The 23,080-nt window shown below is 40.8% G+C and overlaps 1 protein-coding gene across 5 annotated transcripts in view; it reads left to right on the top strand.

Moving 5' to 3' along the window:
* EML1 (EMAP like 1) overlaps nt 1–21,991 on the top strand; it is a 128,797-nt gene extending 106,806 nt beyond the window's left edge. For 3 of the 5 annotated variants that reach the window (XM_081910325.1, XM_081910323.1, XM_081910326.1), the window contains 14 exons: nt 1,536–1,646; nt 2,429–2,524; nt 2,832–2,966; nt 4,231–4,330; nt 5,370–5,524; nt 7,388–7,513; nt 8,002–8,133; nt 11,604–11,671; nt 13,968–14,056; nt 15,733–15,830; nt 17,112–17,199; nt 17,384–17,479; nt 17,802–17,932; nt 19,729–20,939. In XM_081910325.1, coding sequence (XP_081766451.1) covers nt 1,536–1,646; nt 2,429–2,524; nt 2,832–2,966; nt 4,231–4,330; nt 5,370–5,524; nt 7,388–7,513; nt 8,002–8,133; nt 11,604–11,671; nt 13,968–14,056; nt 15,733–15,830; nt 17,112–17,199; nt 17,384–17,479; nt 17,802–17,932; nt 19,729–19,854 — 1,551 coding nt within the window. In that variant the 3' untranslated portion in view covers nt 19,855–20,939. Of the gene's footprint in view, nt 1–1,535; nt 1,647–2,428; nt 2,525–2,831; nt 2,967–4,230; nt 4,331–5,369; nt 5,525–7,387; nt 7,514–8,001; nt 8,134–11,603; nt 11,672–13,967; nt 14,057–15,732; nt 15,831–17,111; nt 17,200–17,383; nt 17,480–17,801; nt 17,933–19,728 lie in introns of all 5 variants that reach the window. The other 2 variants (XM_081910324.1, XM_081910322.1) reach the window with 1 other exon arrangement.
* The last annotated feature ends 1,089 nt before the right edge of the window (nt 21,992–23,080 follow it).

Here is a 23,080-nt window from a genome sequence, read left to right as displayed (position 1 = left end):
TCGACCTTTTTTAATAAGAATATTTTTAATAAGAATATTTAATTTTTAATAAGAATATTTATTATTACTATTAAATATTTGATCTAGTAAGGTTCACTGGTTGCAGCTCTTTCTTTTTTTATTGCTCATTAAAGACTGCAGATAATGGAAATGCAATTCTTATTTTCTTGTTTATTTCAACGTGTTAAACCTCAAGTATAAAGTGATTTCTTTAAATCTTCCAAAGGATTCTCCCTGCAGAGATCTTTATTGATAAAAAGACCAAGAACAATTCTGGATAATCCTTTTAGTATTTATTCAGGCTTTGTGTGAATAGATTTTCTTGCTTATAGACAGAACTGCCTCACTGCAACTTGGGACTGCAATCATCAATAGGCAAATACTGTCTGTCAGTTGGCCATGGCTTTTGCTATTTTAAAGATTTGCAAAGATTGCTCTCTAGCGTTCTAACTCTGCATTGCAGACGTTATATAATCCTGTCAAACTCCATTAGCTGTCATTGAAGGGAGCACCAAATACAAGTTGGATAGGCTGTGCATTAGTTATAAATTGGAAGCGTTATAAGACCTGTCTGTTTCATCTGACTTTTAGAGGGCAGAGTGAAGCTGTCAGAAGGTTAAATCTTTTTGTAATGTATTGGACCATTTTGGAAGTTTTGTATGGTTTTGTAGTTGAATCATACTCCTCACTTTCGGGAACAGCAAGCATGCCCCTTGCCCCCAATAATTCCAGGATGGGATCTCAAAAATGCTTCACGTGTACATAGGGAATTGATCTTTCCAGATTTTTCCCAGTATGACCTGACCTAATCCACATTTTCTAGACTAGTGTGCAGGTTGAACCACAGTTTTCTATTGGGTTTTGTACCTCTCTGTATGCTGTGACACAGTTCTTGGCTAAAAAATTATCAAAACACATTCGAAAATTACATATTTTAAGAGAAAATTAGAAAGGAGTAGAAACAGAATGGAAGGAACTTAACACTTGCAAAAGTGACATGGACTAGAAATAGAGTAAAATGCCCATCTGCATATCAGTGTCTCAGTAACCCCGACAACTACACTATACGTTAGACCACTATTACCCCTATATTGCAGATGAGAGGCAGGGGTTGAAAGAGAATTGGACCTTTTCTCCTGTATGTATGTGTTTCCATGAACGGAAGATGTTAAATATGGCTAAGATGCATTTGCAGGTATTTTCACATACTCTGATTATACAGTGGTACCTCAGGTTAAGTACTTAATTCGTTCCGGAGGTCTGTACTTAACCTGAAACTGTTCTTAACCTGAAGCACCACTTTAGCTAATGGGGCCTCCTGCTGCCTCCATGCTGCCAGAGCACGATTTCTGTTCTCATCCCGAAGCAAAGTTCTTAACCTGAGGTACTATTTCTGGGTTAGCGGAGTCTGTAACCTGAAGCGTATGTAACCTGAAGCGTATGTAACCCGAGGTACCACTGTATTCAGATTCCTGCCCCACCCCACCCCCAAATCTAACTGCAGCTGTTGCTTATTGTTTGTTCCATTTCTGCAGCAACTCCTGCCCCACGTCCGCATTTGGGACTCGGTTACTCTGAACACGCTGCATGTCATTGGGATGGGTTTCTTTGACCGGGCTGTCACTTGCATTGCATTTTCCAAATCGGTAAGTGATATCTCTTTATGTACTGTTGATGCGCTTTTTGCCGTATTTACAGTTCTAAAATCTGTTGTCAAAACTCAATGGGACAGCTTCCTCTGTAAGCAAATGCTATTCACTTCTGTGTTTGGTTGTCCCCAGTGGAATGCACCAAATATTATTTTACTGGATTCTAGTTTTGCTGAGATAGTTTTGCTTCAGTGAAATCTTTTTCGTAGGCAAGAAGGGTTCAAACAAACAAACAAAAAAGGAATTCCCAAACATTTTTACTTCTTCTACAAGTGGAATTTTGATTTGTTTGCTGCAGATCTGTCTGTCTGAATTTGTGACCAAGACGTCTGCTCATTCCTCCCCTTAAAGTTTAGGGCCAAATTAGTTGTAATAAAACAGCAGAGGGCCTTCTTGTGATACCCTCCCATCAGATGTCAAAGAGATAACCAACTGCATGACTTTCTGAAGACATCTGAAGGCAGCCCTGTATTAATAAGTTTTTAATGCTTGATGTTTTGTTGTGTTTTTATGTTGGAAGCCACCCAGAGTAGCTGGGGCAACCCAGTCCGATGGGTTGGTTATAAATTTGTTGTTGTTGTTGTTGTTGTATTTTTGCTAAACAATTTTTTGTATATTTTCCTCAAACCTGCCAATAACACATCTTCTGTGTAGATGATGCTGTTTTGGTTTCATAAGGACTGGCTCGTAGAGAACTGCCTTTCCAATTAGAATCTGTGATGATATTAAATCGCTTTTTGGTGCATTCCTCCAGTGAGATATTTCATGTTCTATTTCAGAATGGAGGGAGTAACCTTTGTTCAGTGGATGACTCCAACGACCACGTGCTTTCAGTGTGGGACTGGCAGAGAGAAGAAAAGCTAGCAGATGTCAAGGTATTTTGCAGTGAGATTGCTTTTATGCTACTTGAGACCCACCAGGTTTGTTCCCTCGCTCCTACCCCATTGGTGCCATATTCAGTGTAACATCTTGTAAGCATTGCCGCTAGCCTCCAGTGTGGTCCAGCAGCCTCCCCTTATGTTCTTATTTGGCCTATATCTATACAGATTAATGTATTGCAAGGCACTTAACATCCCTCTGCAGCATATGAACTGACTATTGATGCTCTTAATGTTGTCTGTGGGCATTTTGACATGTCTGGTTTTTTTTGCAAATGTTGAAATAATTTTTCCCTCCTTCTAGTGCTCTAACGAAGCCGTATTTGCCGCTGATTTTCACCCTACAGACACTAATATAATAGTTACTTGTGGGAAATCGCATCTTTATTTTTGGACGCTTGAAGGCAGTTCTCTCATTAAAAAGCAAGGCTTATTTGAGGTAAGAAGTGCTTATGTTCATGGGGGTTACATACGGAAGTTACATAGAAGAAGCCTATAGCCAAAGAATGGGCTGGCTGGTTCAAATCAATGTATGAACTTCACCCATCTTTCTCCCAGTGTTGTATCTCTGGTCTTGTTGTCCTCCTAGTGTCACCAGGTCACAGTGCTGAAGGAGAAGCTGCCCATGGCAGGATTCATCCAACAGGGTGTAGACCAGGGTTTCCCAAACTTGGGTCTCCAGCTGTTTTTGGACTACAGTTCCCATCATCCCTGACCACTGGTCCTGCTAGCTCAGGATGATGGGAGTTGTAGTCCAAAAACAGCTGGAGACTCAAACATGAGTTGTTGCTCTCCGTTCTTCGGTAAAAGCATCATGTTACCTACTATTGCAAATATGACTCTGATTCATCACATTTGCTCTTCCTTCTTCTAGTCAAAACTTGTATATCTTTCCAGCATCTTAGAATATTGGCTGTGATGTTATCTTTATGGTGCACAACCCAATATATACCCAAGATCTCCATAGAGCCAGTTTCACAGGTCCAGTGATACTTTGTGGCTTGTGTTTCTCAAACAGCTGCAGACTGCTACCATTGCTGTATTGCAAACTACTGTATTTTTCCATCTGTATTTTGGGGGACTCAGATTTAAGAAAATGGGGAGAGATGTATCCATGTATAAGACGCCCCCTAATTTTTGACATTATTTTTTAGGGGGGAAACCTAGTCTTACACATGGAAAAATATGGTATTTGTCAAACTGAGAGTTCAAAAGCCACATGATTTTTAAAAGCGTTCAAAGGGAAGTGCTGAAGATCCACTGGTCATTTGCATGACTGTTGAGTCCAGGCCAAGCATGTGGAATGTGATTTCTTTCCCCCCATATTTCTAAGGTCACAATCTGGAATGTCACTACAACAAAACCTTACATTCCACAACCAGGTATTCTAAATGCAGTTTTGATTTAAAGGGATTTCTTCAGAAAGGAATATAGCTTTGAATCCATTATTGAACAGGTGTATTATGGCATGGATAAGGCATATGTGCAATGTATTCTATTTAATATACTTCAAGAATTTGTAAACATATGTTGATGAAATCTGTAAAACTTGCAATCTCTTGAGTGTTACTCATTTCTCTTGATTTTTATCTTGTGGTAAGCATCCGGTTTTGAAATTATCTAAATTGAATAAATAAAAATATATCATAAATATGTTATTCCCCTGTGATTATTATAAATATACCAAATCTCTTACCATACAGAAACAAGAAAAGCCAAAATTTGTTTTGTGTGTGACGTTTTCTGAAAACGGTGATACGATTACTGGCGACTCAAGCGGAAATATCTTAGTATGGGGGAAAGGTAAGAAGAGTAAGCTTATAAAACAGTAAATGACTACGTATGACAGAGATTTAAGTTATTTCTTCTGGATTTATGCAAGTGCTTATTTAATTTTCCCTGGAAATAAAATGAAATAGAATTTATTCAGAATCAATTGGGGGAGGGGTATATTCTGTGAGCAAAAAGTATGCTACCTCTTAGTAAAGGAAGGTTTGAGTGGAGCGAAAAATGTTTCCCTTTCTGAGGGAGGGGAGGAAGCATTGCCCTGACTCGGAAGCCATCTTGCGAAGTGGTTCTGGCTACGTGGCCTAATAATTACATCATGCTGGCTATAGGATTCCTGATTAGCTGGGATTATGTTGCCAGCCTTTTGATGGTGATTGGCAAAAATGGCGTTAAAATACCTGCCAAGAGGGGGTAGGCATGAAAAAACCAAGATGTTCAAGGAGCATTTCAGTCCCCCGGAAGCAGAAAATAATCACCTGCAAAACATTTGACATGGTCCTAGATTGATAGCAGACACCTTGCATGTTTCAATCTTTACTACAAACATGGTTTAACAAATTAAACAGCTGATTAAGTTCTGTGGCTACATTTAAGAAATAAGCTCCAAGACTCACTGCAGCCACAAAGATCTACTGGCCAACTTAAACCTGTTGGTTTAGACGAAAAGTATCTTTCAGTGTCCACAATATTACTTATTTACATACGTTTATATACGGCCGTTTGCACAAGCCCCCAGGTTGGTTTACAACCAAATAAGAAAATCTGTATTAAAATACATAAAGGATATAAAACATTGCAGTTCTTAAAATGCATAGCATAGCAACTTTAAATAGCAGCTAATCCAATTATCTAATCAGGTCTTTCCTCCTCCAGACACCCTCTGAAAAAGGTGTGTCTTAAGCATCTGCCTTAAACTACAGGGTGAGACCAGATGAACTTCAGTAGGGAGGGAGTTTCATATGTGACAAAACAGTCTTGCCATAATAAATAAATAACTGAATCACCAAATAAGATATACTGCTTGGTTAATAATTTGTTTTCTTCCCATATCTAGGTACCAACAGAATAAGCTCTGCAGTTCAAGGAGCCCACGAAGGTGGCATTTTTGCACTTTGTATGTTGCGAGACGGAACGCTTGTGTCTGGAGGTGGAAAAGACAGAAAGCTAATATCTTGGAATGGGAATTACCAAAAACTTCACAAAACAGAGGTGATGTCATCAATCCTTCAAAAGCGACATCTTGGCATTTCCTGTTTGAGAAGAGAATTGTTTTGCAGCTCGAATCCTGAAAAAGCTTTTCCCCACCCTGTCCACTTTTAAAAGACATCCCTGTTTCTCATGGCTAATGCCTATGTCCTCAGACTAAGAATATGAATATCAGAAGGGTCATACAATGCATAGATTTTGAATACATAGATACAGATCCCAGACATTTGCCCAGCATAGTTCTCTACTTTGCAATACATTACATTGCTTGAATCATGAGAGGGAAAGGAAACAAGAAAACCCTTCAATGCAACCTCTCCTTCTTGTTAACCTCACCAAGTTGATACCTTTATTTTTCTCTGCCTGCCTTCACTAAACAGCCCTGGACTGTAACTGGTCTCACATACTTCCAATACTTGGTAGAGTGGTATGGTATTTGAGTAGAAAGAATAATAGAGCCCCAAACTACCCCCCCAAAAAATACCCAATTACGCTTTTACTGAATAGTTTCGTAGAATAAGAAATTAAGCAGGTTTTGAGCAAATGGTTTTAAGTTACTCATAAGAGCAAATTGAAAAACCAGGTACAGGAAAAAGCTCACCCAACCTTGCCTATTCTGGACTGTTCCCTTAAATCAGCCGATATTTATCAGTTTGCACCCTTCTTGGTTTCTTTCTTCCATAGTGCCCGTCTGTGCTTTCTTTTTAGTATTCCAGCTCTCTTATCGCATTTAAGCCCCTTTTCTCTCCTTTGCAGCTCTTCAAGTGTCTCGACTCCACAACCTTCTGTCTACCCTATTTTCTGGCTTATCTTAATACAAGCTAGGCTGTGTACACTCACCATTTACATCAAAGATTCATAGGAACATGTATCATACTATTGGTCCATCTGGTTCATTGTCAACACTTACCGGCAGCAGATCTGTAGGGTTCCAGCCTGTCTGGAGATTCGGGGGATTGAACCCTAGGACCTCCTGTATGCTATGCTGATGCTCTACCGTGGAGCTACAGCCATTCCCTGATTGCATCCAGCGTGCTCCAAACACTGGTTAGGGGAAGCAGTGTACACGCAACTTCCGCCACCACCCATGCCTGTCCTGTTGTTTCTTACAGAATGCTGTGGTTTCCCCAACCTCAAACCAGCTTCGATCCAAATTGAGAAAAGGGGCAGCCTGTCGTGTTTCAAGCTCATAATGTGTATGCAGCTTTAGCCAGTCTGTATTGTTTCAACCATGGGTCTCGCAACAGAGAACAAGGTGTAAAATAATGACAGCAAAGCAGCAAAGCAGAATATTCGCCTGGGCAGCTGGGTGGGCAGCTCAGTAGGTAGAGCATGAGACTCTTAATCTCAGGGTCATAAGCTCAAGCTCCGTGTTAGGCAAAAGAATCAAGCCTTGCAGGGGGTTGGACTAGATGACCCTCATGGTCCCTTCCAACTCTATGATTCTGTGAAGGGGAACAAGGAGAGGAAGTGATGGCAAGCCCACTGCTGTGCGACTGAAGTGTTCAGATGGATTACTGAATAAAAATGAAAACCACTACTTTTTTGCAACACTGGCAAAAGACGCTTTCCTTAATTGTCTCATTGGAGGAGGGAAATGGCCCTTACACAACAACAAATCATGCGAAGAAAACAATAGATATCTTTTGTAGAATTGTAGAACTGGAAGGTACCCCGAGGGTTATCCCTTGTGATGCAGGAATCTCAGCTAATGTATCCATGGCAGATGTCCTTCCAACCTCTGCTTAAAGACCTCCAACGAGAGTCCACCACTTTCCGAGGAAAGAACTGTAGAAAGTGTACACTTGAGGGGGGAAACTACATGCCAGCTTGATTAACCAATATTCTTTTGAATTTTGAAAATAGATTCCAGAGCAATTTGGGCCAATAAGAACAATAGCAGAAGGGAAAGGTGATGTTGTGTTAATCGGCACCACTCGAAATTTTGTTCTACAAGGTTCCCTCTCAGGAGACTTTTCTCCCATTACCCAGGTAAGTACTTTTTTGAGCCCATTCCTTCTTAAGACCAAAGTTTTTAAAAGACAAAATCATAGCGTTCATTTTTTAAAAATCTGAATTATAAGAGGTTCCTTGATCTCTACTCTGAAGGAGCTGAGAGCTTGCTGAATGCGTAATTGCTGCTGTCACATGACGTACGAAAGGGGAGGTGGACAGGACGCTGTCCCTCAAAGCTTACGAACTCAGTTTGGGTAGTAGAGAAGGAAAGGGGAGAGGAGAAGGGCAATGGGGCAAATATCAGTAAGCGAAGTTACATCCACATAGGTTTCATTTCAGTTGCAGGTGAAAATAAAAGAGTTAAGCTAAGCTATTAATGAAAAAGAGGATCCAGAAGTGGGATTTGAAGGAAGAGGGAGAAGGATTCTATATGTCCCCGCCCCCATTATTACCAATAAAATATTAGAGAAACTCACAGTGTTCTGTTGTTCATGTTCTGATGAAACATTGCTGTATTTATTAAGGGTCATACTGATGAGCTTTGGGGACTAACAGCCCATCCTTCCAAACCTCAGTTCTTCACTTGTGGGCAAGACAAACACATTACACTCTGGGATGCCATCAGTCACCGTCCGATCTGGAACAAAATTATAGAGGTATGATATCCTTTTTTCATAACCCCACCACCTTTACCAACCACAGTGGCAGTGTTCAGACATCAAGGTAAACTGTCGTTAACGGTTTAGTGTGCACAAGCTGATCGTGCACGCCCCCTTCACTTCTTCTATTTTGCTAGTACTGGAGAGCAACGTCGCAATTCCTGGTTTAGTTTAACCTCTGAAGCAGGAATCGTGGATGCTTTAGCTTGGATGTAACAGGAAGTCAGAGCTTGGGGGAGAAACAAACCATTAACAGTGTCTTAGCATGGCAAGGATACAGTTTTGCCTACAAAACCTACAAATGGGGATTTTTACTGGTCCTTGAATGAGTAAAGGTAAAGGGACCCCTGACCATTAGGTCCAGTTGTGACCGACTCTGGGGTCGTGGCACTCATCTCACTTTATTGGCCAAGGGAGCCGGCGTACAGCTTCCGGGTCATGTTGCCAGCATGACTAAGCCACTTCTGGTGAACCAGAGCAGTGCACAGAAATGCAGTTTACCTTCCTGCTGGAGCGGTACCTATTTATCTACTTGCACTTTGACGTGCTTTCGAACTGCTAGGTTGGCAGGAGCAGGGGCCGAGCAGCGGGAGCTCACCCTGTCACAGGGATTCGAACCGCAACCTTCTGATTGGCAAGTCCTAGGCTCTGTGGTTTAACCCACAGCACCACCCGCGTCCCTACTGATTGACAAAAACTAAATAAGACTCTGATCTAAACTTGTAGAAAAGGTACTCTGATATTAAGTGGAAATGGAATTAATGTTGTGGTATTGCTTAGGCTTGTCAGTTCCCATTTAAGAACTTACATCTTGCTTTTTGAACGTATTCTTCAGAATGCAGAATTATATTGGTTTTATACCAAGTTAATAGTCCTGACTTCCCCCAAAGAATCCAGAGAATAGTAGCTTGCTGATAATTTTCTATCACAAGCCTCTACTGCACCTTCTCACAGTTGGCTTAGCAAAGGGCATCCGTAGCTGAGCTGCCCCCTCAGCGATGTCGCTCGGTGTCAGAAAGACTGGAACGAGGTGGCTCATTTGTTTCCCCCAGCAATAATGGCTTCTGCCCCTGTCTCCTTGCGTAGTCTACTTGACCGCTTGGAGCAATAGCCAAACGCAGTTCAAGCAAATATCACGTTACTGGCAGTGAGTCTGATGACACGGATGAGTTTTTATTTCAAGAATGGTATGCTTCAACTTGAGAGACTCTTAACATTTGAAATCCCATCCAGTGCAGCACTGTACAGGCATTCCGCCAAGCTGGATATACCTGCTGAGCCTTGGTCGTTTCTGAAGTTACATTTCAGGCCGCTAATGGTAAATTTCAGTTTGGCAAATCTCAGTTTATGCTGGTGAGGGTGACCTTCCATAGTCTATGAGGAATCAACTGCTTTTGCAGATGAGAAATTATCTGGTCAATTATGGTTTGGTGCCTGGATGATAATAAATATGTCTGTTCCAAAACTGATCTGTGTTGCATTGGGACAAAGGTGGGAATAATATTTCTGTTGTGAAATAATGGTGGTCGTTAGGTATGGTATTGTATCTCATGCTCACTGAACAAGCTCATTCCTCACTGGGCTGTTTTGAGGGTGGGGGATGCTCCTGAAGTTTGTTTGTTTTCCTCCTGAACATATTTTGCACTTCTGTAAACCTTGGGGTTCCTGTGCATCTGCTGATCATATATACTGTAAATATTAAGTGGGCGTGTTTTGGAGATAACCCAGCACATAAACACTGTCAGTACACTGATGGAACAACAATATAACAGAATAAAAGCTCTCAACCCTCAAAGTGTTGGGGGGCAGAGCTATGGACATAGCAAGGATTCTCTGCAGTCTGCTTCCCAAGTCAGTCACTTTTTAAAAGAAGGAAGCGTTTCTTTTCTTAAATGGCAGATTTCCTGAAAGATTTTCTCATTTTTGAAAACAGTTCTACTACTATTGCTATTACTATCACCAATAATGACCATAATATTCTGTTCGCTTTTATGCAAAAGTCTCTTAAGCAAATTAACAAAAGCAAAGCAATGAAATCAATTAAAATACACTACACTTTGTTGTTATTGCTAACAATTAGATCTCCTGCCTGCCCTTCTCCATAACCTTCACCCAGGGCAGGTTACAACAACGAAACAGTGCGATTTAAAACAAACTAAAGCCATCCAACTATTAGCCAAGGGCTTTTCATCCCAATGTATTACATATTGTGTATATTTCATATACACAGGCAGAGAGCCTTCTCGGTAGTGGCGCCCTCCCTGTGGAACGCCCTTCCTTCAGATATCAAGGAGATAAAGAATTACACAACTTTTAGAAGACATAATCATCATTATTATTCATATTTATTTATTTATTTATTTATTTATGTGTTTTTATTCATTTGGGCAATTTCTGTAGCACTTAATATCTAAAAATATCTCTGAGTGGTGTACAGAAAACTAAAACAGCAACAGCAAAATAGTACAAAAATGCAAGTTGGTAATGAATAAATACGGCTAAATTCCTTCTTCTGACACACTTCCCCACTCAACATCTCTCAGTCTCCTGGCTCTCACCCTCAGGCTGCCCACAGCTGTGTCCCACCAGCTGCATTGCACACACCCAGTTTCAGGCTACAGCAGGTTGGAAATTTTGTGAATTTACCAGGGGCTCCCAAATTGGACTCTCCTCCACTCTCAGTTCTTTCTCTGGCCTCTGCACAGGTCTCCTCTTCCAGCTGCTTATATATATATATATATATGTATATATATATATATATATATGCAGGTTTTGGTGTCCTTGGGTGTCTTCCCGTGTAAAAGTTGGGGTGTCTAGGCGACGTTTCGACGAGGTCTCACTCGTCATCTTCAGGCTGGTGCTTTCGGCTTCTTGTTACTAGTTCCAGTAACAAGAAGCCGAAAGCACCAGCCTGAAGATGACGAGTGAGACCTCGTCGAAACGTCGCCTAGACACCCCAACTTTTACACGGGAAGACACCCGAGGACACCAAAACCTGCATTCCTGTACCCGTGAAAATCTACGAAAGCAAATATATATATATATATATATGTGGCCACCATGGATGCCACATCTGTGTATTTCTTTATATATCTAAAATATATTACATAATTCATTTCTGAGTGTGTATTAAACATCTACATTGTACAATAATAATATTTCTTTACACCATCATATTTCGGTTTTAAAAAATAGGTTAGGTTTTTGTTCAGATTCCCCATCCCAGAGGCAAAACAGCCTTTGGCATTTTACTTGGTAACACTGAGTCTCAGCTTCTGCATATAGCAAGGGTACAGACCATGCCTGCTGTTGCATAAGCCCCACTCCTTTCAAAGAGGACTCGCAGACTCACAGGTGAAGTGCCTAGTACAGTGAGCTCTTTGAAACTTAACCATTCCAATATGCATTATTGTTACAGATTGCTATAACTGTTGCTGTAAATATGCAATTTCTTTGAAACTTCGTAGGATCCAGCACAGTCTTCTGGTTTCCATCCTTCAGGGTCCGTGGTTGCAGTAGGAACCCTAACTGGAAGGTAAGAATAAGAAGAGCAGGGGCACTTGCTTTGGGGGTGATGGGCATTCGTAAACCCTGGATACGTATTCATATAACCCCCTCATGCAGGCGTGCAGTGAAACTTTTCAAAGGGGAACAGTGAGAGCCAGATGCGCCAGTTTGCAAGCCAGATAGGACAATGTGCACGTGTGAACACCACACCTCACTTGCTGAACCAGGCAAAATCTTCCTGGGCTTTGGGAAGGAGGCTTTAATATTTTAATACTCAAATTTACTGGGAACATTTAGGGGACTAGCTTAGTCCCCCTAGTCCACTGACTGCACGCCAATGCCCTCATGGGGACAGCCTTCATAATTTTTCATCCAAAAAGTTCTCCTCTTCCTAATGTCCATCCACTACTTGAAGTGTTTTATTTCCTAGTGAAATATGCAAAGGATGGAGCAGAATGACTCAGAAACTGAGTTCCCATCGTCAAAATCCACTTCCTGTCTGCCCCGTCTCCCTGGCGTCTTTCTTGCCAAAGGACCACATAAAACCAGTGATGTGGGTTTTCTGGGAAAATTTCCCATACAAATTACCATAATTTGAAGAGGGTACTTTGCATAAGACGTTTGCAATGCTTTGGAAAGTAATCTAGTATAGCATGCTTATGCTACATGTTTTTAGCAAGTAAGGCTAAAAATGCCAAGCTTCCCTAATACTGCATTTGGAAATTGACATACGTTCATTATATGAAGCCCTGGAGACTTTTCCACCCCATAGGGTCTTAGTACAAGGTGCAAAGTGGTTTGCATTTGTAAAAGGCAAATATTCCACACCAGCAAAATATTCCCCATGTGTCAGATGTTGTTAATCCTGACTGTCTCAAAGCAGTAATGAGCTACGGTTTAGTAACATTTGTTAATATATTTTGATGCTATAATGATGAAAACACTTCTCATTTATCTTCTGCTTAATATGTGTCACAAACAAAGCCTTCTCGCCTTTCATTGTTCAGTTTCTGGTCCCCACACAAAGCTACTGTTCGGAAATGGAGAATGGTTTGGTGGGGGCAGTGGGCTAAGGGGTGGCATAATCAAGGTTTATAAAAGATGCACATGGTTTGCAGAAAGACAAGTTTTTCTCGCTTCTCATAATACTTGGAACTTGAGTTCGTTCAGTAAAATGTATCCACAATGGATTCAGGACAGGTATGGTGCTTGCTTATCCCATCATCCCTATCTCTGCCCACTCTAGCCTTCCTGCATAATAATAATAATAATAATAATAATAATAATAATAATAATAATAATAATAATAATATATTTATTATTTATACCCTGCCCATCTGGTTGGCTTCCCCAGCCACTCTGGGTGGCTTCCAACCAAATATTAAACTACAGTAATACATCAAACATTAAAAGCTTCGCTAAACAGGGCTGCCTTCAGATGTCTTCTAAAAGTTTGGTAATTGTTGTTCTCTGACATCTGGTGGGAGGGCGTTCCACAGGGCAGGTGCCACTACCAAGAAGGCCTTCTGCCTGGTTCCCTGTAACTTGGCTTTTCGCAGTGAGAAAACCACCAGAAGGCCCTTGGCTCTGGACCTCAGTGTCCGGGTAGAATGATGAGTGTGGAGACGCTCCTTCAGATATACTGGACCGAGGCCATTTAGGACTTTAAAGGTCAGCACCAACACTTTGAATTGTGCTCAGAAATGTACGGGAGCCAATGTAGGTCTTTCAAGACCGGTGTTATATGGTCTCGGCAGCCGCTCCCAGTCACCAGTCTAGCTGCTGCATTCTGGATTAGTTGTAGTTTCTGGGTCACCTTCAAAGGTAGCCCTACGTAGAGAGCATTGCAGTAGTCCAAGTGAGAGATAACCAGAGCATGCACCACTCTGGTGAGGCAGTCTGCAGGCAGATAGGGTCTCAGCCTACGTACCAGATGGAGCTAGTAAACAGCTGCCCTGGACACAGAATTGACCTGTGCCTCCATGGACAGCTGTGAGTCCAAAATGACTCCCAGGCTGCGCACCTGGTCCTTCAGGGGCACAGTTATCCCATTCAGGACCAGGGAGTCCTCCACACCCGCCCGCATTGAGGGGAAAGTACTGAAAGGGGCTTCTGCTGTTCAGCTGAACATGCTTAAATGCCTCTCGTTCATTGGAAATTGTGAATTAGATAATTAGATCAGAATCAGAGATGGACCCTTTGTCTTATCCAGCAGGGTTGTTGCTATGTTTCTTTGTACTGGGATCCCTGACTGCCCCACTTCACCCCCTCGCCAGTTCTATCTTATACGGCTTGTTGACTTTTCCTTCCACTGTTTTCAACAGGTGGTTTGTGTTTGACACCGAAACAAAAGATTTGGTCACCGTACATACAGACGGAAATGAACAGCTCTCCACAATGCGTTACTCACCAGGTTTGGCATTCTTTGTTCAGCTGTTTGAACAAAAAAAGGGGGGCACGGAATACTGTATAAAAAAGTGTTTGACAATCCCTAAATATCACAGTCTTATATTTTATGCTTTTCTGTCATCTTATTTAATCACTGGAGATTAAAAGGTGCATAGCTTAATGATGGATTCATTTTTAAATCTTCTCTTTCTTGAATAGAAAAATTGAAGCCCACTTTGGGCCAGCTCAAGTGACCTGTGGTTCCCTTAATTTGCCAATTTACAGGAGCAGTTTTTAATATGGCAAAGGTGCCGTGAGTTGACCTTTTCGGTCAGCTCGCTTAATTTTCGTGTGGTGCCACGATGCATCTCATGCATTGTGTTTAAGAATACATTTGAAAAGCATGTGAATCGTGTACTGTGTCACAGTGTCAGTGTACAGAAAGAGAAATTTGTTTAAGGCTTTAGGGAAAAATATTCCATCTTGTTCCATATACCATGTTATTGTCACCAAACGTATAAATTTATATTCTGCCTAATCGCCCTGACAGGATCCTTAACACAAAATATGAACTAAAACTCCCATGTGTAAAACAGATCAAAACCCCAATTAAATAAATTTCATGGCTAATATTAGCAAAATAATAATAATCATAAAATGGCGGCATAGAACAAATTAATAATGTATTTAATGGTTTTTTTTTAAAAAAATTGTGATCCACCTTGGAATTTTCTATTAAAGGCAGTATTAAAACACTTTAATTAATTGATTAATACATCAGTCACCTTAGCCCACAATTTGAAAGGCTTCCTGAAACAGCTTATATAGAGAATCCCACAACACAGATTCCGCCCCAGAAGGCCTGCTTTTTATAGATACTGGTATAAAGGCCAAGCTGTGGCACCTGAAACAGGGCTTTCTCAAATTCTTTCTTTTAAGCCCATGTGGAGAGGTACATACGTGAAAGGGCAGCCTTGCCACTATCCTGGTCCATGTATTCCCCCATCCCCATATCCTATAAAATTCACGTAAATTCATGTAAACTTCAAATGTTCTTAAAAATGCTTGGTTGGGACTAGAAAGAGGACGTTTCTGTGGCTGGGCCTAGGCTCTGAAATTCCCTCCCAAGAGTGATATGTCATTCCTCTTCCAGGAGCTAGTGGAAACCTTATTTTAAGAAAGCTTTCGGCTTGTAGATATGTGTCTTACAATACTGGTTTTAACCAACCTCATCCAATCTGGTAGCCCAAAATATCCAGAGGCCACAACTCCCATCCAGCACAGCCAGTATGAAGCGATAGGAGCTGTAGTCCAAACTTCTTCACTTACTAATAATAACTTCTGATGCTGCTAATGCTGTATTGTTGATTTTCTGATGCTGCACGTAGTATTTTAAATATTTTGGGTGCTGTTGTTTTAGATTATTAATCTTTTGTTATTAGACTTTTGTGAGGAAATGTAGGGTGCGGATGTTTTCAGTCGGGGATAGGAAACGTGGTCCTTCAGAGGTTCTTGGATTCCAGCTTGCAATTCTGACATCTCTAGGTCCACAGGTTTCCCATCAATGTTTTGAATAAATAAACAAGGAAGTAGTTTTGCATTTAATCTTATTACTGAAATTCCAGTCCGAGGGGCATTGCTTCTTCCTAATCAGTGTGATTTCAGCCTTATGGTAAAATATGTATTCTCTTTGTTTTGCAGATGGCAACTTTTTGGCAATAGGTTCTCATGACAATTGCATTTATATATACAGTGTTAATGACAATGGGAGGAAATACAGTAGAATTGGCAAATGCTCAGTAAGTGATCACATAATTGTTTAAAAATCATCTCCAGCCTTTCCCTTTTTTTCCTTTTTTTTCTTTTGTAAAGTTGTTTAACATTCTCTTCGTGATTTAATTTAATATCCCTAAAGGTTCGGAAATGGCAACAACCCTTTCAAAACATTTATAAAATAACCTTAACAAATAATATTCTGTAGACACACTGCTCATTCTCCAATGCTAAATATTTATGCAAGCATAATTATTTCCAAAACTTGTACAATATATTCTTGTGGAAGAGTATTGCGTGAGAAGTTTGGTAATATTGAAGACATCTTTTTAATATATATATATTTTATAAAAAACAACAACAACAAAAATACACCATCTGGAAATGGATTTTGCCCTCCACCCAAGAAGTGGAAGAGAGTCGAGGAACACAGCATGGAAAAATTCTATCAAGGACCACACATTGGTCTGGATAGGAAACAGCAAAATACCTACAAAAGCCTAAGGCTGAAAAAAGGAGTGTGTGCAGCTCACATGCCATTCACACAGATAGAAAAATCAGTTCTGGATGACCTGCTTGCAACATAAAACTCCTGTCTGGAAGCATCCTTCGTTCTTTTAGCTGCAAGAGACTAGCCCACAGCTATCTCTCTGAGAGATGTGAACTGATCTCAATTCCGTTCCAGTAAAATCACGATCAACTGAGAGATCGAACCTTTGACACTTATTCAATATACCTAGTTTACAGTCAAGTTGGCTACAAGGTGGATCTATATAACAGACAAATAAACCTTTCTTTGACATTGATAGAGGGTCTAGAAGCTCCTAGTTCCCCTGACAATTCCACCAGTGGAAGGATAGGTTGTTAGGGTTGTAAAAGGTAAAGGGACCCCTGACCATTAGGTCCAGTCGTGGCCGACTCTGGGGTTACGGTGCTCATCTTGCTTTATTGGCCGAGGGAGCCGTATCTAAATACTGATGCCTATTACCTTTTTGTGCTTTGATCTGTAGCCCAGATGGCATTTGAGCCACTACATCCTCCCCTCTGGTTATATTCCATGTGAACTGAACTTTGGGAGGCATGTGCCACTATTTTCTCCCAGCCCAAAGAGCACCTGGAACGTTGGACTGGAGCCTATGGTTCCAATATGGTGACCTGGGTTGCTACCAAACACAGGTCACCCACTGCTTTGAATGTAAACAAAGCTTCAGTGTGCCTTTCCGTGCAGCTTTTTATATGTGCTCCAGTGTAATTCTATTAGGGGATGTTATGTCGCTGGAATTAATATAATGCATCTCTCTCTACAGGGTCATTCCAGCTTCATTACTCACTTGGACTGGTCTGTTAATTCTCAGTACCTTGTGTCTAATTCAGGGGACTATGAAATCCTATACTGTGAGTAACAAATACCCTTGGTACAGGGTTCATGCTTGGCTGCTAATAGATTCCCAATATGAATCACAAACCACTGCAGAGCAGACATTCGTTTTTGTCTCTTAAGTTTCTTTACTGTACAAGTTAATAATTGATGACACCCCCCCCCTTTCTCTCTCTTGTGCTCCTCCCCTTTATTTTATAGGGGTTCCGTCAGCTTGTAAACAAGTAGTAAGTGTTGAAACCACTAGAGATATAGAATGGGTTACTTACACCTGTACTTTAGGATTCCATGTTTTTGGTAAGTATATAATAATAATAATAATAATAATAATAATAATAATAATAATAATAAGTTATTGTTTGTACCATGCCCATCAGGCTGGGTTCCCCCAGCAACTCTGGGCGACTTCCAGCAAAATATTTAAAAATAATTAAATGTCAGACATTAAAAACTTCCCGATACAGAGCTGCCTTCAGATGTTTTCTAAAAGTTGTGTAATTCTTTATCTCCCTGACATCTGATGGGAGGGCATTCCACAGGGAGGGCGCCACTGCCGAGAAGGCCCTCTGCCTGGTTCATCCCAAACATTTCAGTAAAGAAGTTCTCACTCTTGTTTCAGGTGTGTGGCCAGAAGGTTCAGATGGCACAGATATCAATGCTGTCTGCCGCTCGCAAGGGAGGAAACTGTTATCGACCGGCGATGACTTTGGCAAAGTACACCTCTTCTCTTATCCATGTTCACAGTTTAGGGTAAGGTACCAGCCACGTTATCCTTGCAGTTGTAAAAAGGATTATTTTGTAAATAGCCATCAAGTAAAAGGATTAATTGTTGTAATTTGCTTTTCTTGATGGTATTGCTGCTAACCATTTTATTGGAGATTTGAGGGGAAAGTTAAGCTATAATAAAACATATTATTATCCTAATTAAAACTTTCATGCAAGTTAACATGAAGATCATTGACAAATTGCCTCTGATATACTGTATTTTTCTGTGTATTGGATGCCTCCTATTTTTGGGCACCCCAAATTAGGAAAATGGGGGAAATTGCCCTGACTTGTTGAAATTTGGGGGTGCGGGGGATTGCCCAGAGGCTAACAGCCCCGCGCATCTAACAGGCCACCTATCAGCTGTTCCCGCACTGGCAATCGCTGAGCTTTGGGGGGGCAGAGTTGAACTTTTTTGGGGGGGGAAGAGTGGTGAAGCTTTTTCTTCAATTACTTTTAGCACTTCTCGCCTTTCCTGCAAAGCCTCCGTATAGTATTCTACTTGCCTCCTCCCACTCTGCCCGCCCTACAGCTGGGAGGGAGGCTGTTGGCAGTTCGTTTGGTGTCTTCGCACGGCTCCATTTGTGCGCGTGCGGTGCGACATTACACAGGAGGAGCGCGGTGATTGAAGTAATATCCCCCCTCTGCGCCTTTAACATCAGTGAAACATTGCGCCTTACGCTCCTTCTGTGTAACGTTGCACCGCCGCACACAAATGGAGCCGCACAAAAATGCCACGCAGAAAAAACAGACCACACACACAGCCTCTGCCTGTAGGGCGGGCAGAGTGGGAGGAGGCAAGCAGACTGAGAATGCCCCACAGGGCATTGCCAGAGCAAGTTCCGTATTTATTTATGTATTTAATTGCTATATTCCGTGGATAAGACGACACACGTTTTTAGACCTAAAAAATGGGGTAAATTATTATTATTATTATTATTATTATTATTATTATTATTTATACCCCACCCATCTGGCTGAGTCTCCCCAGCCACTCTAGGCAGCTCTCAATCAAATGTTAAAAACAGTACAACATTAAATATTAAAAACTTCCCTAAACAGGGCTGCCTTCAGTTGTCTTTTAAAGATAGGATAACTGCTTATTTCCTTCACATCTGAAGGGAGGGCGTTCCACAGGGAGGGTGCCACTACCAAGAAGGCCCTCTGTCTGGTTCCCTGTAACCTCACTTCTTGCAATGAGGGAACCGCCAGAAGGCCCTCGGCGCTGGATGTCAGTGTCCAGGCTGAAAGATGGGAGTGGAGACGCTCCTTCAGGTATACAGGGCCAAGGCCGTTTAGGGCTTTAAAGGTCAGCAGCAACACTTTGAATTGTGCTCAGAAATGTACTGGGAGCCAATGCAGATCTCTCTGGGAGCCAATGCAGAAGACACCCTTGTCTTATAGACGGAAAAATACGGTACATGCCCCCCCCCAACCAACTAAGCCTAATAAGACATTATCGCTTCATGTGCCTGCTGCAAACAGCTGGATAAAATCTGTGAGCACCTTGTCAAAAACAGCATGGATTGCTGCCTGTACCGCCCCCAGTTAGACCACACAAAATGAGTGTTGTCCAAAGTGTCTTTGTTGGGAAGTCCAGTTAACAAACGCAGGACAAATAGCTTTCTCCCCCCCCCCCATATCGTGGTTTGATTGATTGAAGCAATGTGACATTACTTCTTTGTCACCAGGCATACAGCTATTGGTTACCGTAACTTCTTGTGTTGTCAGTGTTTACACTTCCATTGCTAATGACCCTCTCTTTTCACAATGTCTTCCAGGCTCCAAGTCATGTGTATGGTGGACACAGTAGTCATGTAACCAACGTCGATTTTCTATATGAAGATACTCATCTCATTTCCACAGGTGGAAAAGATACCAGTATTATGCAGTGGCGAGTAATTTAGAGTAAGCCTTGTACGAACATACATGTGTAACCAAGGACTGGCTGTGAACCTAAGTTCTGTACGCACTGTATATGTAAGAGTTAACAAATGGTTGCCGTCTAGCCTAGTCACTGTGATTTTTAAGTTTCAAATCCTTACAAACCTCAGGAAAGCTAAGTTCTTGGCTGGCTGCCGTACTTATTTCAGTAATTCATAAAGTATCACTTAAAAAGAAAAAACAGCAACAGCAGCAACACATCATTACTGCTCTTTTTGTTGTACAACCTATGAAGCAGTACAAGTCTAAAATGAAGTATTGACTTGGATGCTTATGCAATATATATGAACAGGACTTTTCTATTAAATAGTCACAAAAAGCTTATTGTAATATTACATATATGTGCTTCACAGTTTCATTATTTATACTTTGTGCTGTCTAGCTGTGTAGTTAGAATATCTATAGTCGGAAAACTGATGGCATTCCCATAGATGGCAGCAGCAAAGAATTTGTATGGAAAGCTTAACCCACGCTCAACAAAACAGAGTGAACACGCCACTCAGCGTGGCTGTTCCGTGGTAGTCATTTCAATGGGACTTGCGTAAGTTTGTCATATGAAATGAAACAGATGTTTCACTCAGCAGTACTTTCTGGGTTTTCTGGCTCCCATAGTAAAGAACTTGTTTAAATAATGTGAATGTTGGAATAGTCATTAACTTGCAATTTTTCCTGGCATAGCAAAATATTAAAAGTTCAAGGATACAATCTAGCAAAAGTTGGTTAAGACTTGACTTCCATAGCAAAACTGGAATGGGGTTTACTTGTAATCGACTTGAGTCTTAACTGATTTCAGTGGAATAAGCATTTGCTAGATTGTACCAAGATATTTTCTCTCTCTCTTTGAAATCAAGCAATTTTAACTTGAATATCTCAGCAGGGATTACAGCTTCAGGTAATCTGTTTTCAAGGTGGAAGCTTTTCTCACATATATGTTCACAATTCCTTACTGAAAAATAACGAACCACATCTCCGTTATTCAATTGATAGAGTGAACCCTAATCTGTATATTGATCAGCATGAATGCAACTACCTTATACACGTGTAAAAATAATAAACAAATTAGCAATTCATAAGAAATAGTAAAGCATTCTAAGCTTTACTTGCCTGTTGCTTATGGATATTGTATATTCGTATTTTAAGGTCAAGTAGACAAAAATATAAAGGGATCCTTTGAAGCGTACCACTCACCTGCAGAGGAGAGATGGGGAAGTAAACACAAATAACTGCTAAGAAGACCAGCTGGACTGCACAAGCAACCCAGGTCTTCCCTTGGGGCTGCAGTGTTTTTTAGGACTATCAACAAAGTAATGTGCAGGTCATGACATGTGTGCCCCAGGAGCCTTTGCAGTGTGGCAGAGGGTGCCTGACTTCAGATCATGTGCTGGTCATAAGAGTTGGATCTGCAATGGAGGGTGTGACTACAGCATCCCTGAGAGATGCCTGTCCACATTTTGCTTGGATACTTCCAGCCAAGGAGAGGCCACCCACCTCCTGAGGCCATAGTTCCGCCCTGGAGCAACTCTTGCTGTTAGGAAATTTCTCCTAACGATCAGCCAAAATCCGCTTTCCCGCAATTTCCACCCGTCGGTTCTAGTCCTTTCCTCTGGCGAAGCAGAGAGCAAGCTTGCTCCATCTTCTGATGCAGCCAATTGGGACAGCAAAACGTGTGGGGGTGCCCAACACCGCAGTGCTTAAGTTCCACCCTACCCCCTGTGTGTTTTGCATGGACCAATATTTATAGTATGAAATAAGATTGTGTTTTGCAATGAAGTAAGAGAGGAGGTGGCATAAAACAGTTAAGAAGGCCTTATTCGTTTTGATTGTGACACAGACTGAAAAATTATTGTTTACATTGGGGAATGTATCTAAAGACTTTAAATGAGCAGCGTTGTTGTAAGCAGGCTCTGTAAAGCTCAATAGGAAAGTTTTTCTTTTTCTTACAAAGGATAGGAACATGTGAATTAATTGAGCTCTGAAGCACGGGTTGTTGAGAGTTACTTTGATGAAGATTTAATAAGTTTTTGAAGCTTTTTTTATTACATCTTCAACCTGCTACACCGAAAGTGCAGGACACCAATAAACATCATGTATCAAGAAAAATTGTTCTGATTCGTTTATATCGCACGACTCAGCGTGGTTTAAATTCTGCATTGAAGCTGTGATATGCCGCAGCAACAACAAGAACATTTCCTTTGTGTTTTCAATTACAAATTGGGATAATATCGATGTCAGATTTACCATCATGGATTATATTTTCAAATTCCTGTTCAATCCTTGATTTTGACAAGAAGCAAGTTTTTTTTTGGGGGGGGGGCGGGAATAATTTTTATTTGGTTTTACAAATCTGTTCACATTCACATTCATCCATAGTAAAAAAAAAACAAGCAAACATAAACCATTCACAAGAGTCTTCAGAATCTCAAGACTTCCCTTCTTCCCTCTGAGGGTTCTTTAAGTACCTTTTAAACTGCATATTATAAATCCATCCAGTTTACTGTCCTCCATTGTATCCAAAATCTATGTATCATTGCAAGAGTTATTTAAGACCTGCTAAAGAGTTCAAGTGCTTACAATAGTCTTTCAAATATAATATAAATTTGTCCCAATCTTTATTGAAGTTTTGATCCTCCTGGTTTCTGGTTTTGCTGGTTAATCTTGCCATCTCTGCATAGTCCAATATTTTTGTCTGCCAATCCACCCTGGTAGGTTTCTTATCATCTTTCCAGCTCTGGGCAAGAAACATTCTAGCAGTCATAGTAGCACACATAAACAGTTTTTTCAGCTCTTTCAGTATCTCTGCCCCTACAATTCCTAACAAAAAAGCTTCTGGTTTTTTTATAACAAAGGTTATTTTAAACATTTTCTTCAATTCATAATATATCATTTCCCATAATTTCTTTATCACTGTACAATTCCACCACCTATGATAAAAGATCCCTTACTTTTCCTTACATTTCCAGCAAACATTTGAGCTTGTCCTATACATTTTTGCTAGTTTGGTCGGGGTTAAATGCCAGCGATACATCATTTCCATATAATTTTCTTTTAATGTATAGCACACTCTAAATTCCAAATCTTCTCTTCATAATTTTTCCCATTCTTCTAAAAACACAAACAATTCTCACATATTAAAAACACACACACACACACACACACACATATATATAAAACACATATACACTCCAGGTT

The sequence above is a fragment of the Podarcis melisellensis genome (genome assembly GCF_964234715.1).
Source record: "Podarcis melisellensis genome assembly, chromosome: 1".
Taxonomy (NCBI): domain Eukaryota; kingdom Metazoa; phylum Chordata; class Lepidosauria; order Squamata; family Lacertidae; genus Podarcis; species Podarcis melisellensis.
This window is presented reverse-complemented; position numbering and strand designations above follow the sequence as displayed.